This window comes from Lepidochelys kempii, chromosome 18 (genome assembly GCF_965140285.1).
Source record: "Lepidochelys kempii isolate rLepKem1 chromosome 18, rLepKem1.hap1, whole genome shotgun sequence".
NCBI lineage: Eukaryota > Metazoa > Chordata > Testudines > Cheloniidae > Lepidochelys > Lepidochelys kempii.
In genome coordinates, this window is record NC_136397.1 from 20,149,316 (window position 1) to 20,165,722 (window position 16,407).

At 46.6% G+C, this 16,407-nt stretch overlaps 1 protein-coding gene across 1 annotated transcript in view; it reads left to right on the top strand.

Moving 5' to 3' along the window:
• Positions 1-16,378, top strand: part of LOC140899947 (tumor necrosis factor receptor superfamily member 14) — a 25,349-nt gene extending 8,971 nt beyond the window's left edge. The window contains exons 3-9 of the mRNA XM_073316280.1: positions 157-262; positions 1,852-1,977; positions 3,122-3,277; positions 6,030-6,120; positions 7,120-7,307; positions 8,418-8,434; positions 10,649-16,378. Of these exons, the coding sequence (XP_073172381.1) occupies positions 157-262; positions 1,852-1,977; positions 3,122-3,277; positions 6,030-6,120; positions 7,120-7,307; positions 8,418-8,434; positions 10,649-10,693 (729 nt within the window). The 3' untranslated portion in view covers positions 10,694-16,378. The remainder of the gene's footprint in view (positions 1-156; positions 263-1,851; positions 1,978-3,121; positions 3,278-6,029; positions 6,121-7,119; positions 7,308-8,417; positions 8,435-10,648) is intronic.
• The last annotated feature ends 29 nt before the right edge of the window (positions 16,379-16,407 follow it).

Genomic DNA, 16,407 nt, shown 5'->3' on the forward strand with positions numbered 1-16,407 from the left:
TGGAAAATAGTGAGAAGCAAGGAGCAAAACCATGGGCGGTGGGTGAACCGCAGGCTCAGGGAGGCTAATCAGTGCCACAGTGCTACCAGCCCCTCCCCGTCTGCTTTTGAGCTGCCATGATGTGAATCAGAAACTCTTTCTTCTTTTTCCCTAAAGATTTTTGTCATTTTCTTGATAACACAACTGCCGCCTTCCGAAGCTCTAAAATGCTACCCAGGCGAATATGAAATAAATGGCGAATGCTGTCCCATGTGCAGTGCTGGTAGGTATATATAATTCATTCTTTAAAAGTCATGACCCTTCCCAAGAGAGTCCAATTGCCCGGCCTCCTCCGGAGACATTGATCGCCTCTATTACTGTGAATCTGACTGGTGGTGACACGGATCTCTCCATGTAAACATCTACATTGCTTGTTACTCACCTGTCAGTGGAGGACATAGAGAGGATGGTTCTTGTGGCCTGGGACACAGGAGATCCAGAAGGAGACGGACTGTGATACTTTGGGCAAGTCCCTTTCTCCATAACACCTCTCTTCCTCACCTATTGAGGCCTGTCAGAGGCCAGGTCAGGTAGGACCAGCTGCTGGCCTGCTCCCTTGACTGACTTCACTGCTGGGGAGCCAGTAAGCCGAGTTGCATCGCGGGGCAGTCACAGCACCCGAGTGGCTGGTGGATCAGCAGTTCTGAGTCCTGCTTAGCAGCCTGGCACCCAGAGCAGAACAACGGCTGCTCAATGTGTACCCTGCCTGCAGCTGGGCTTGCCTAGTCCTTGGTCCTGCTCTGTCCTAGCCCTGCTCCAGCCAGCTTCCGTCCTTACCCCAGCCCTGTCCTGGCTTCGGACCCCCACCCCCGACCCTTGGTTACGCCTCCTGACTGTGACTCTGGTTAACCCTTTGGCTTCTGACTCTTGGCTGCACCTTCTGACTACAACCCTACTTTACCCTGCGGCTCTTGCACTTGGCTTCTGTCACTCCAGTACTGACCATTGGCTTGTTCCTGGACCCTGCCCCCCTGGACCCAGCTCTGACCGGTCGGCTGAACTCTTGTTTCCACCTCTAGGCCTGACGGCCCAGGGCCCAGATCTCTGCCCTGATTGACTGTAACACAGACAATACACTGTCCCCATTAGGATTCACTGTATTCACCCTTTGCCCTGCATCCGGGATCCCCCAGCCCTTCCCCAGCCCCTCACAGTCCCCTTCTATCAGGATCCTACTGATCTTTCCTCTGCACAGGGACCTCTGCCAGTCCCAGCCCAGCCACAGCCCTGCGCCAGGCAGCTGTCCAGCAGGCTGCTGTGGACACCAGGACTGCCCCAGCCCCTCACCTCTCAATCTACCTCTTATAGTACTAGAGGACTGGCCACAGGCAGCCACCTGACTTCTTAGTCCCTGGCCCTTTCTGGTCATATGATCCCTCCAGTCACTTGCTTCACCTGGGGATTCTCCATCCCCCTAGGAGGAACTACAATACTCAGAACTGCATCTTTTCCAAGATCCTGACTGGTCACAGTGGGGACACACGCATCTGTCAACGGTCCCATATCCGGTACACAGAGTCTAAGCACGACTGTACTAGGAATACTGCTGATAAGGGAGGGGTGTGAGTTATGAGTGTGAGTTTCTGTCTACGGTGTTCCTGTGTTGTGCAGAAATAGGGGATTTCGGGTCTGGCAGTCTAGTTCTGAGACGTTTACCTTTTATTTCCAGTGGTGGTGTGTGTAACATGTAAAATCCACACACATAGTGTGTGCATTTGTCCTGCATAATGACCTGCTTTTGCAATCTCTGTATGAATGCATTAAATATATTAGCCTGGTTTACACAGGAGCTAATTGTTTTGTTTGCTTTAGGGACTAGGGTGGTCAAACATTGTAGAGAAAATAGCACCACAACTTGCATGCCATGTGTGAACGACACGTATACAGAGCATCCCAATGGCCTAACGGAATGCATGAGATGTAAACCGTGTGATGCAGGTAAGAAAGCTGCTCTGTGTGTGGGTGGATTTTAATTATTTTTTTCTGAGTTGTCTCCCCCGGCCCACACATACAAAAGCAGCCTAGTTGTTAGGATCCAAGACTGGAAGTCAAGAGACCTGGGTTCCGCTCACAGTTCTTACTGAGTTCCTTGCAGTCTTGGGCAAATCACGGAAGTGGAGATTTCTGGCACAGTGCATGGGCTTTAGTTGCACATCTTCCACTGATTAAGGTCTGTGGAATCATCCCAGGAGATTCTTCTCAGGAGGAAAGTGGATCTCTAGATTTAGCAGAAGAAGAACAAAAACAATAAACAATAATTGTAATCAAACATTTCAGATGGTATCGTTTGTCCTAGAGCAGCAGCACTGCACCCTCAGGATCTGGACTGTACTTGGGGAAGGTTATAACCTTCCCTTTCAAATCCTAGGTCCTGAGCAGTGGCTGAGGAACACGCAACTACCTCAGGAGGCGAGAGTGACATGAGTGACAGTGAGCAACCATTGCGCTCCTCTGTTCGTGGGGGAATTAGGGTCTGGTCCCCAGCATGAATTAGAACAGCCTGCAGGCTGCTCTAGTTTATATCAGCTGCCTGTGGCCACAAAGGCCCTCCCAGCTCAAGGGGATCAGCTGGGCAGCCAGGAGGAGAGGTTGTGTAGCAGGTGTTATGGCCACTCCAAAATCCCACTACAGTGGAGTGCTTCTCCAGTGACCAGCTGGCTTGGAGGTTGTGGTCCTTTATCTGTGGCTACTGGGAGCCTCATTCTCCACCGCCTTTGTCATTATTCACACCCTGCTAGACCCTCTGCTAAACTCTGCTAGATCCTCTGCAGATGAATGCAGAGTGGGTGCAAAGCACGATCTCAACTGCAGCTGTGTAGAGAACGCTGATTTGGTAGCATTTTGCATGCAGCCTTTGCACAGATGTAAATACAACACAAGGTGCAGGGCAGCAGAGAATCAGGCTCCAGAGGGTTCTGTTTACATGACAACACTTGTTAAATGGAGTCATCATAACAAACCCCTCTAGCTCCTGTGCCCTGTACCATGGATCAGCAAGGACTGGGGATACACATTAATTTTTGTATCTGCTCTGTTTAGTTCCCATGTAAATGTATTTGTGATGCATGTAACTTTCCTTTAGGAGCCAGACTGATAATAAAAGAAAAATGCTCATATACGAAGAACACCATGTGCGGCTGCGCCCCGGGGGATTTCTGCAGGCACATTGCAGGCCTGGACTGTGAAATGTGTCGTCCCTCCACCATCTGCCTGCCTGGCTCTATGGTGAAAGAACCTGGTAAGGCAACATAACTTCTGTAATACCAAGGGGAAACCCTGCAGTCACAGAATGAATCTGGAGCAGGGCAAACTGGTTGAGACTTGATCCAGGTGAGACTGAGGTGATGCTGGTGAGCTGGGGAAGCAGCCGGAAGAGTGGCTGAGCTGTAGATGGGCCCCCCTCTTTGAGTGAGCGTGACTGCCAGTTGTAACAGCGTTGCACAGCTCCAGGGTGGTTCAGAGCACGTGCTGAGCCGGATGCCCAGGTCACAGCTGTGGTGAACAGCACTTCTTTCCATCTGTGCCTGGCCAGACGCCTCTGACCTCTTCTCCCTAAGGCAGGAGTCTCTGCTGAACTGTGCTCTGCCTGGGGCCACCCTTCGGACCCTGCAGAATGCAGCAGCCTGCTGACGGAGTGGAGTTGCCTGTTGGTACCATGTCGGAATTGGGTTTGACCTGTAGAGACAGAAGTGGTTTGGGTCCTGACTGAGATGGAGCTCCCTCAATATACGTGGGAGGCAGGGGGTGGGAGGGAGAAAGCTGCTTGGGGTCCTTTACTCTGGAATTGCTATTCCCTGCCTGGGATCCTGCCCTAGAGCTGAGCTCCGGTCACCTTCCAGGCCAGACACAAAGCTGCCATCCCCCTGATAAACATGCATGAAAAATACAGGGGCAAGGTTAAGTGTCACAGGCTGTGATGAGCTGAGACTCCTCTGGGTGTTGTTGGACACTCGCATGATGCTCTTTCAGGCAGCAATTTGCATGAGGCCGTGGGTTTGCACTCACACATGTTGGCAGCCCACCTACGCAGCAGCAGAGCTCAGTGTGAGTTCAGCTTCAACTTGCACACCAGAAACAGAGCTCCCTCAAGCAAGCTTTTGGGCAGAGAATTCTGTTAGTAAGACAAGTGTGCTAAACACACCCTTTTCTTGAAACAATGCCCCCTTTGGAGCTCCTATGGTGCAACAGACTTGTTCAGCAACACATTTTCCACTGAAAAAAGAACAGGAGGACTTGTGGCACCTTAGACTCTAACAAATTTATTAGAGGATAAGGTTTCGTGAGCTACAGCTCACTTCATCGGATGCATGCAGTGGAAAATACAGTGGGGAGATCTTGTTTGAGTCTGTTTTTGAAGTTTTTTGGTTGAAGATCAAAAACACACTCCAAGGAGAGACTGCTGAATTGGAATTAATTTGCAAACTGGATACAATTAACTTAGGCTTGAATAAAGACTGGGAGTGGATGTGTCGTTACACAAAGTAAAACTCTTTCCCCATGTTTATTCCCCTCCCCGCCCCCGCGTTCCTGTTCCTCACACCTTCTTGTAAAGTTCTGAAAATGGCCCACCTTGATTATCACTACAAAAGGTCGTCCCCTCTCCCTCTCCCTCCCCCACCCCCCCACCGCTCTTCTGCTGGTAATAGCTCACCTTACCTGATCACTCTTGTTACAGTGTGTATGGTAACACCCATTCTTTCATGTTCTCTGTGTATATAAAATCTCCCCACTGTATTTTCCACTACATGCGTCCCATGAAGTGAGCTGTAGCTCACGAAAGCTTATGCTCAAATAAATTTGTTAGTCTCTAAGGTGCCACAAGTACTCCTTTTCTTTTTGTGGATACAGACGAACACGGCTGCTACTCTGAAACCTGACATTTTCTACTGGTGCAGAATCCCTGTTAATTACACTGCAATACATCACTGCTGTAGACACATAAGTCCCTTTACAGAGAGAGAGGGTGTGGATCCAGACCATGGTCCATTGGTAAGGCTTTTGATCAAGGGCACGTGTGAGTTCCAGACGAACCAAAAGTACCTCACGGTTCTTTGCTCTAGTAACTAATGAGCTTGACTGTCCAGCCAGCCAGGTGTGTGTTTCTGAAGGTGGATACTGCATGGGGTGATGTGAGGTTAACGCCCTGAGAGCTCGGCACTTGGAGATACTGGGATGGGAGCTGCTGTCGAAAAGCAGAGTGTGTGTTGTTGTTCCATTTACATGTCACCCAGGCTGTTCAAGAGCATTTCTACACTGCGACAGAAAGGGAGGGTGCAGAGAAGTGCAGAAAAAGGCAAAGAGGCGCCTTACAATGACATGCTAGGAAGGGACCTAATTATGTCAGTGTCAACAGGAGGTGGGAGGAGGCAGCCTGTCAGGAGCCCAGGAACCTGTGGGGCAGCCAGGCTCCTGGCAGGGAGCTGCCAGCAGAGCCAAGAGACCGGGCTCTCAGCTCCCCACACTGCCCCTCTTAGGTCAGTAGAAGCCCTCCTGGTTAGGACATGCACCACTGGCCCAAGGAGGGTAGTGTGGAAATGCACCACCGAGGCAATTACTGCGGTGGCTGTAAGTCGACCTAATATATACATCGGTCTGCAAGTCCACGTCCCAAAACCCGATTGCCCTCCATCCCTGCTGTGTTCTGTTGCAGCTTTTGTGCTATTACACAACTTGGCACCATTATTTTGAGTCTTACTATTCCTTTGGGATGTTGGCCCTTGTAATGGCCCAGGTATGTGGGGCAGCAGGAGGTGCATTTTTCCCCATGTACCTGTGCTCTATGAGTACTGACAGATTTAAGTACAGGGCAGGAATAAAACACCAGCGCAGATCTAGTCTTAAAGTGCTAACTCCTGAACTGACCTAGGTGGCTCTGCAACATAGTGGGGGTGGTGACAGTGGGGAGATGTGGATGGAGACCTTTCTGAAATCAAGGCTCCTGTAGGCCCCACATTCAGGAAAGAATTCAGTTATGTCGTCCTCTTTTATAGGCACAGAATTCCGTGACAACGTATGTGAGGTTTGTCCTGATGGAACCTTCTCAGCAACCAAGATGTCACGCACCTGTCAGCCATGGACCAAGTAGGTGACTCTGACGACACATGGCCTTTTCCCTTGCACTGACTTTACACGCTGCGTTCTCTCCTTTCATTCATCATTATTTCTTTGTACCTGAATTTTGCGGCTATAATTGACCTGGTTAGAGATGCCCTGAAGTTCAGCAGCTGGGAAACGTAACCCTAAGTCAGTACAGCTGTGAGCTGTGTGTTGGGGAAATCCTTTCCCCAGGAATCCCTTTCCATACCCTGGGCACTCTCCGTGGATTCACCTCGGGGCTGTTTATAACCGTGAGATGGGATGGCGGGTGGATTCCAACCACAGCTCCCTCTGCCAGATCCTCACTGCACAGAGCCCAGTGACATGGCAGAGAGACTGTGTGGATCCAGATCCTGGGCCACCCATGCAGTGTAACAGCCCCAGTTCCATGGCCAGAGAGCCCCATGGCCACACAGGAGCGGGGAGGGTTTGCAAATATAAAGACTTGAAAACCAGCTCCTTCTTCGATTGTCCACCAAGTCCTAAAGACCTTTCTGCCTCCTTGGCATGGGCAGCTGGGGGCCAGTTCAGCCCCTGACGCAGGCTCGGTCTGTTCTGAGGCCGACCAGTGGCCATGGCTCGGAGCTTGGGGCGACAAAAAACCTAGAGCCAGTGACACAGGCATTAAAAACACAGAATCCTACGCTGAGGTGTGGGCAGGTAAAAACTTCTGAGGTCACTACAGTCAATTTATTGTCTTTGTATTTTTCAGTCTAATCGTATGTTCTGTTCACTATTTGGGCCCTTATAACTTAATTATCCAATGTGTAGGTTTCTATCGCTCAAAGGGCGCAATCCTACAGCCTTGAAATGAGTGGGAGTTTGGCCTGTCCACAGACTGCAGGGTCAGAATCTGGATGAGGTCTTATCATATTTGATCCAATATATTAAAGAATCCACCAGGCGGAATGATGGGTGCACCGAGACAGTGAGAAGACTGTGGATACGCTGACATTTTTAATAACATATCTTCCTTCATCTTAGGTGTGAAGAGGAAGGGATGACAGAACTAAAGGCCGGGACAGTCACTTCTAATGCAGTTTGTGTACAAAGAGGCCTTTCTGTCAAAGCGATAGCATTGATAATTGTCCTTCCAGTGTTACTTGTACTTCCAGTGGCTGGAGCAGTGCACTTTTTATGGCCGAGGAAGAAGAGGAAAAGTGAGTTAACACGTAAGTAAGAAAAGCGTGGGACCTGTGAAACCCATGAAAGGGTCTCTAAAGGGGTCAGACTGGCAGAGTTCATATTTCCCACATTGGTCTTTGTTTCACCCTGGAACATGCCAACCTGTAACTGGAATTGCCTCTTCAAACTGAGAATCCTGTGAGAGTCTAAATCTCTCTTCTTTAAAGGGTTGCCTTTAAGACCCGCTGACCCTAAATGTGACCTACTTTATGGGGTGAACTGGCTGGTCCCAGGCCAGGGGGCTGCGCTATCGCCCCAGCTGCAGTGGACATGTCCCCCGCCCAGCTCGGGAAGATCCTCTCCCTCCCCAGCTCATGGCCAAAACCGGCCTTTTTCCCAGGCCAGGTTCTGCAGTGGCTAGAAATACCAGCTGTTCACATTCTCCAAGCGACCTGGACCAGTTCTCCCCTCCTGATGATCTTTCCTGCTTGTATCTGATCTGTGTTTACAAAGTTCCCTTTTCATTCACTGTGGGAGCAGGGATGTTAATGGAACGGGAGTTTGGGCTCTATTCATAACCTGTTACTCCTTCAGAAATAAGCATCTCCGTTTTGCCCCATCATTTATCCACCAAGAGAAGAACATGTTCTCAGGTCTAAGAGAGAACATTGTTTACTGGTTATAGCTGGGACTGGGAATCCGGACTCCTGGATAATAGTCTCAGCTCTGCCAATGACCAGAGGTGTGAATTTTGGCAAATCGCTCAATTTCCCTCTGCCGTAGTGTAGCTGTTTGACATAATGCCCACCTTATAGCTTGCTGTTTGCAAAACTCTTTGAGATCCTTAGAGGCTAGGTGCTGTATCAATGCAAAGCATTGTTAGAGCCCAGAATCACATTGGATTAGCATTGTCACGTAACCACCTTCCTCTCCAAGCGGGGTGATTCCTCAAGATGCTACTAAGTGTAGTGCAAAGCGCAGTTAGAGCAGAGTGGGGCCACGTTTTGCAGATGTGCACACACATGGCCCCATTGAATCGCAGAGAGCTGTGCATGTGTCTAAGGGCAGGACTTGGCCCTGGGACATTAATACATAAACGTGTCAATACAAAATGCACCAGACTGTTTTCTGACGCAGTTGTTTCTTTTTCTTTGCAGCTGCACAGGAGACAGGGGTGAGTTGTCTTGTCTTTTATTTACTATGCACAAGACCTGGAGCAGGGGTTTGCTTGAGTGTCTCTGCCATGGCTATGTCTGCTTGCTGCAAGTGTGTGTGTGTGTATGTGTGTGTGTGTGTGTGTCTCACTATGTGACTTCGGAGCAAGTCACTTAAACATTATGGTCCAGATCTTCAAAAGTATTTAGGCTCTTAATGTCCATTGATTTTAAAGGTATTTAGGCGCCTGATTTCAATGGAAGTTAGGAACCTAAATATCTTGGGGGATCTGGGTAAATATGCCTTACTTTCTGCATCTGTAAAATGGGAAAACTACCCACCTTAGGGGATACCAAAGACTTGACTCTTCCCCCAACACTTACACATGCATACTCTGTGGCTGTGCAAAGCCCGGAAAGCAACAGAGCAAATCACCTGGGCTGTGCATAGACCATGATTTGCTCCATGATGTTTGTGAAGTGATTTGAGATCCCTAAATGGAAGGTACCATAGGAGTGCAAAATTCGGCGTTAAACGTGCCCCAAGGTCAAGGTCCCCACTATTTGGACATCTATCATCCAAACAATGTAATGAACCTTTGTAACAGGTGGCTCTGAGTGATAGCAAACTTTAAAGCAAAAGAATCTTTAACGTCTGAAGTTAAAATGGACTTTTTTCCTTTGTCTTTTGGCCCTTTAATCTCCCAGGCGTGCCACCTGAAGCCTATTTCCCAAACTGCTTAAACATACATGAGACAGACAAGGTGGGTGAGGTCATATCCTTTCCTGGACTAACTTCTGCTGGTGGTTGACACAAGCTTTTGAGCTTCACAAAGCTCTTCTTCAGGTTTGGGAAAGGTAACCGGACCACCACAGCTAAATACAAGGCGGGACAGATTTTGGTGAACCTCTTCCAGTGCACCAGCTGCCCTGACAACTATGTGGACGATACCAGACAATCACTACACTCTCCAATGAGCTCACACTCGAAAAATTATAAAAGACACCCTTGTGTGAACACTTTTCACAAAGCAGTCACTCCCTATCTGACTTATCGTTCCTCGTCCTCGAAGGAAACCTGCACAAGACGAGCCTGGGAGCGTAGGCAAGGTCTGCACTACAAACTTACATTGGTATCACGAAGTCGCTCGGATGTGAAAAATCCCCCCCATCCCCTCTGAGCGACATAGTTACACCAACCCAACCCCTAGTGTAGACAGTGCTATGTCGATGGGAGGACTTCTCCTGCCAGCAAAGCTACCGCTTCTCTTGGAGGTGGATTAACGACGCCGACAGGAGAAGCTCTCCCATGGGCATAGTAGTGTCTTCACTAAAGCGCTTCAGCAGCTCAGCTCTGCTGGTGCAGCTTTTTAAATGTAGACTTGCCCTTAAGTTCATAACTCTGCTTGACCCTAAGGGCTTGTCTACACTGGCTGGGAGCTACGCCCCTCATGGGGGTGGGTTTGTTTTTTTTTTAGAGCCCTCGAGAGCTCTCTCCCAGTGCTCTGCTGCGACCACACAAGCCACGTTAAAGCGCTGTCACGGCAGCACTTTAGCATTGCCAGTGTAGACTAGCCCTAAATCATGGACTCAGCAGAGACAGCGGTTATACCAGTCCTTACAACTATTTGTAACCTCCTAACCCTGCTTTGTCCTATGACTTGCAGAGGTGTTAATTTCCCACTTTGTTTAAATAGTTTATTGCAACATGTGTTAACTTCTTACCCTTAACAATCTATCTCACCTTTAGCTGTTACGCCCTGATTATCTTTCCCAGACCTGAAAGAGAGCTCTGGGAAGCTCAAAAGCTTGTCTCTTCCATCAACACAAGTTGGTTCAAGAAAAAATATTGCCTTACTTACCGTGTCTCCCTTTCAGCATATTTGATTTGGAAATGGGCTTCTCAAGAACAGTTGCTGTTTTATTTCGGGTTTATCGATATCTTTATGGCACTACACAATTTAAGATGTTGTGAAATTAGCTAGTTACAAAGTCTAAGATCCGTCCAGCAAACTGGACACTTTTTATAGGAAAAAATGATGCCAGACAGTATAACTTTTTGTTCTAAATGGGGAACGACATCAATAAGTATTATAATACTTCATCATAATGACTAAGAAAACAAACTCTAAGAAAGAGAACTCCAGCAGGTGTATGGGTCAATGTACAAGCCATTTGATTGTTAGTAACTGAATGTTCATAATGTCTTTGTTTTACTTTGTCATATTTTAAAGGATGCATCTAAAGGACAGGCAGAGAGAACTTTGTTGCAGACTTGAGAGAATGGGACTAAAAACATGCCTACTCAGGAACAAACAAAGGCAGGAGCAGAGGGGGAATAAAGAAAGCCATTGTCAGCCCTGTTCGTGTGATTGGACTGGAGGCTTCTGAAAATCCCTCTTCATTGAATTTCAGCCATCATCATTAATGTAACTTTAGTCTCTCTGGCTAAGGCCTGTTATGCTGAAATCTTCCTCACTGACACATTGTTAGGTGGAATGTCTGCAGACTCTGGGCTCTTGGGGCATGTCTACACTTTCCATTTAAAGCACAAAAAGTCCCCGTTTTGCACAAAAACTGTGGGAGCATCTACACTTGCCAATGACAGAAGTTCCACCGCAAACAGAAAACCACCTCCACGAGAGGCGTACAGATCTTACCGCTGATCCTTTTGCGGTGATGTGCAAGTGGAGACACATTCTTCCTGTGAAAACAGCTTTTAGCCTCCAGAGAATATCCCACAGTGCCTAGGGTGATCACTCTGGCCAGCAACTCTGATGCTCTGAGGCCAGGTAACGGATGTCTGCCCCTCTCCCTTTCCTGTTTTGTTTGCAAGTGCTCATCTGGCCGAGTAACCTTGGCTGCTCCACAGAGCAAATGATCGCCCGCTTGGATCCTGTGCTTACCCCCCACTTACCACAAGACCTATAGTCAAAATGGGGAGAGCTGCACTGTGGGATAGCTGCCCTCACTGCGCTGCTCTCATCGGGGATGGAAATGCTGCAAATGTAAACACTCTCTGACGCCTGTGGAAGTGAGTACAGAAACCAGCACTTTTCTTTCACCGGTTCCCTATCACCGGTGAAACTGTCAGCGCAAAAACTCAAGTGTAACCATACCTTCCACGAACACTTACCTGCTATCCAGGACTCTCTACTGGACCAGTTGCTCTGATGACTATACTGGACCAGGTGACCACGTAGTCAACGTGGATTTTATACATAGCTTTAGTTTTATAACAGGGCCACAGAGGGTGGGGACAGAAATGTTGTGTTGCTGTAAATATTAGCTCATTATCTCATCCTACATTATACCTGCACATTTACTGTCTCTTGTTAATCATATTTGCTTTGAACCTTCTCTATGGGTAAGATAAAATCCCAGGTAAGAAGCATGGTTGGAAATAAAGCTAAACCGTTTTTATGGTGAAGATTGGAGGGTGGACTGCACCATTTTGCACCCTTGATAAAGCAGCAGTCAGATTGCTGGACAATCTAGGTATGGATTTGTGATGCATATGAAAGAAGAAGACTGTGAAGTCACAGTCACCCCAGAGCAACTTTCCTGTCAGTGGGGATAACAGGGGTTGTGAAGCTTCATTCATTAATATATTTAAGCACTGCAGTCCAGTCTCCTGCACTCATGGCAGGACTAAGTATTATCTAGACCATTCCCGACAGGTCTAACCTGGCCTTAAAAATCTCCAATGATAGAGATTCCACAACCTCCCTAGGCAATTTATTCCAGTGTTTAACCAACATTAGGGAGTTTAACCCTAACCTAACCTAAACCCCCCTTGCTGCAATTTAAGCCCATTGCTTCTTGTCTTATCCTCAGAGGTTAAGGAGAATTATTTTTCTCCCTCCTCCTTGTAACAACCTATTATGTATTTGAAAACTGTTAAATGTCCCCCTCTTAGTCTTCTCTTCTCCAGACTAAACAAACCCAGTTTTTTCAATCTTCCTTCATAGGTCATGTTTTCTAGACGTTTAATCATTTTTGTTGCTCATCTCTGGACTTTCTCCAATTTGTCCTCATCTTTCCTGCAATGTGGCTTCCAGAACTGGACACAATACTCCAGTTGAGGCCTAATCAGCGTGAAGTAGAGCGGAAGAATTACATCTTTTCTCTTGCCTATAACACTCCTGCTAATACAGCCCAGAATGATGTTTGCTTTTTTTTTTTTTTTTTTTTGCAACAGTGTTATACTGTTGACTCATATTTAGCTTGTGATCCACTGTGACCCCCAGATCCCTTTCTGCAGTACTCCTTCTTGGCCGTCATTTTCCATTTTATATGTGTGCAACTGATTGTTCCTTCCTAAGTGGAGTATTTTGTTTGTCCTCATTGAATTTAATCCTGTTTTTTTCAGACCACTTCTCCAGTTTGTCCAGATCATTTTGAATTTTAACCCTATCCTCCAAAGCACTTGCAACCCCTCCCAGCTTGGTATTGTCCGCACACTTTATAAGTGTACTCTGTATGCCATTATCTAAATCATTGTTGAAGGTATTGAACAGAACAGGCCCCAGAACTGATCCCTGCGGGATCCCACTGAATATGCCCTTCCAGCTTGACTGAACCACTGATAACTAATCTCTGGGAACGGTTTTCCAACCTGTTATGCACCCACCTTATAGTGTTGGATCATATTAAAGAAGTTCTGTATTAAAATCACAAATGAGTTTGATTCCCCATAGTTTAAATTCCAGGGTATTACTAATTAAGAGGTCTCTTGGTTTTTGGTACTGTTTCTCTCCCTCTTTGTGTGAAACTTGCAAGCTGCTAATTGCGTTAGTACATTCTAAGACAGAGTCTGTTCTCAAAGCAATTCACACAGAGAGAGACTGAAAGCAATACTCTGTAACAACAGAAACAGCACCCAGAGACTCCCCGCCCTTTTGTTGTATTAACAATTGTGATTAAAATAGAGAGAGAGGATGTATGTGGATGGATGCTTGGTGTGGATAATAACTGAATGATCAGGGAGGTGCCAGCCTTAGAATCCAGTGTCCATCGGCTGAAGAAGGCGTCAAGTGGAAATAAGCAGAGGACCCCCCTGGAGGGCAGACTGGAATCCACCCAACAGCCTCAAGAATGGGAGAACCAAAGAACAAGATAACATCTGGCAGCACGGAGCCGTCAGGAATGTGCCATCTGCCCATTGATTCAGCAACAGCATGATGAAGCAATTCCCATAGACTGGCCTAGGAAGAAATTCCTATAAAAATGGGCTCTAGAAAGTGAGAACTTTGGGGTCTGATTCTGCAAACCAACTTCCAGGAGCATCAGATGTGTATCTGACAATGCCCTGCTCCCTCCTCATGTCCAGGCCACCCGGCCAGTGGCTTGGCATGAGCAACTGTAAGGCTGGTAACTATGATAACAACCTTACAGAACCTGTGTGCGTGTGTGTGTGTGTGTGCGTGTGTGCGCGTGAATGAATGTGTGAATAAATATGAGATTGAATGGAATGTTACAGCTGTAACTAACTGCTTACTAGGATTCTTTCTGTATTCACAATCAATGTGGTATTTTGCCTTTTCCCCCTTTAATAAGATCCTGCTGGTTTTTATTTTATTGGTATAACAATAGTAGCTCATTCCAGGTTGTATTTCCCTAATTTGTTTATGAGAAGGTCATGCGAGACAATATCAAAGGCCTTACTAAGGTCTAGATATACCATGTCTACCGCTTCCCTCTTAGCCACAAGGCCTATTGCTCCATCAAAGAAAGCTATTAGATTGGTTTGACGTGATTTGTTCATGACAAATCCATGGTGACTGTTGTTTATCACATTATTATCTTCTAGGTGTTTGCAAATTGAGTGCTTAAATATTTGCTCCAATATCTTTCCAGGTTCTGAAGTTAAGCTGACTGGTCTGTAATTCTCTGGGTTGTCCTTATTTCCCTTTTTATAGATGGGCACTATATTTGCCCTTTTCCAGTCTTCTGGAATCTCTACCATCTTCCATGATTTATTGAAGATAATCATTAATGGCTCAAAAACAACAGGGTGTCCGGTGGCACCTTAAAGACTGACTAGTCTGTTAGTCTTAAAGGTGCCACCGGACTCCTTGTTGTTTTTGTGAATACAGACTAACACAGCTACCCCCTGATACTTGATTAATGGCTCAGATACCTTCTCAGTCACCTTCTTGAGTTTTCTAGGATGTATTTCATCAGGCCCTGATGACTTGAAGACATTTAACTTGTCTAAGTAATTTTTAATTTGTTCTTTCCCTATTTTAGCCTCTGAGCCTACCTCCCTTTCACTGGCATTCACTGTTCGACGGCCAATTGCCACTCCACTTTTTGGTGAAAACGGAAACCAAAAAGTCATTTAGGACTTCTGCCATTTCTACATTTTCTGTTATTGTTCCCCCCCTCCTTACTGCGTAATGGGCCTACCCTGTCCTTGGTCTTCCTCTTGATTCAAATGTATTTGTACAATGTTTTCTTGTTACCCTTTATGTCTCTAGCTAGTTTAATCTCATTTTGTGCCTTGGCCTTTCTAATGTTGTCCCTACATACTTGTGTTATTTATATTCCTCCTTTGTAATTTGTCCCAGTGTCCCCTTTTTGTAAGACTCTTTTTTTGAGTGTCAGATCGTTGAAGAACTCCTGGTTAAGCCAGGGTGGTCTCTTGCCACACTTCCTAACTTTCCTACAGAGTGGGATAGTTTGCTCTTGTGCCCTTAATTTCTCTTTGAAAAACTGCCAAGTCTCTTGAACTGTTTTTCCCCTTAGACTTGCTTCCCATGGGATCTTACCTACCAACTCCCTGAGTTTGCTAAAGTCTGCCTTCTTGAAATCCATTTTCTTTATTGTGCTGTTTTTCCTTCCTACCCTCCCTTAGAATCATGAGCGCTACCATTTTATGATTGCTTTCACCTAAGCTACCTTCCTCTTTCAAATTCTAAACCTGTTCCTCCCAATTTGTCAGAATCTAATTTAGAACAGCCTCTCCCTTAGTATCTTTCTCTGTCTGCTGAAATAAACACTTGTCTCCAGTACATTCCAAGAACTTGTTAGATAATCTGTGCCCTGCTGTGTTATTTTCCCAGCAGATGTCTGGGGAGTTGAAGTTCCCCTTCACCACCGAGTCTCGTGCTTTGGATGATTTTGTTTGTTGTTTAAAAAAAAGCCTTATCCGCTTCTGCTTCCCTATGCCCCGCCAAACTACACCCATGTGTACAAACTACACCATCATGCGGCATTGTGGTAGTATTCGTAACCTATAAAAGCCCTTAAAGGAAAACGTTAGACAATGTCTATGCTGCTACTTTTGCAGACTGAGTATTTTAACCTTAGGGCTCTAAAACACCTACAAGGATTTAAAACCAGATTTCAAGAGAGCACTTCTCCTTTTCCACCACCAGCAAGCAGTCTCTCAAACTTTGGCCAGAGATAAGAGGGAGTCCGTTTGTTTTTGGTGATACATCTACCCATAAATGGCTGGCCTCAGAGCCTTAGGGGAGGGCCTGTTCAAAAGCAATGCTAGGGAGCTGTGCTTTAGCTAAGGTGAATTGCACAGGATAGGAGGGGTACGTGCAATGCATGCTGTGACGCAATTTTCCTCTGCTTATATCTATGCTGCTGCAAAGATAATTTCCCTGGCTTGTCACTTTTACCACGTCACTGGCTCCCCTGCTCCACTGTCTCCCCTGCTCCACTGCATCAAACACAACTTCTCCCTGCTCAGCCTAGTGCCATGCTGCCCATCGTCTCTCATGTACTATCCAGTTGTTAAAAGGAGGACTTGTAGCACCTTAGAGACAAAAAAATGTATTTGAGCATAAGCTTTCATGAGCTGCAGCTCACTTCATCGGATGCATTCGGTGGAAAATACATTGGGGAGATTTATATACATAGAGAACATGAAACAATGGGTGTTACCATACACACTGTAACCAGAGTGATCACTTAAGGTGAGCAGGTTTCAGAGTAACAGCCGTGTTAGTCTGTATTCGCAAAAAGAAAAGGAGGACTT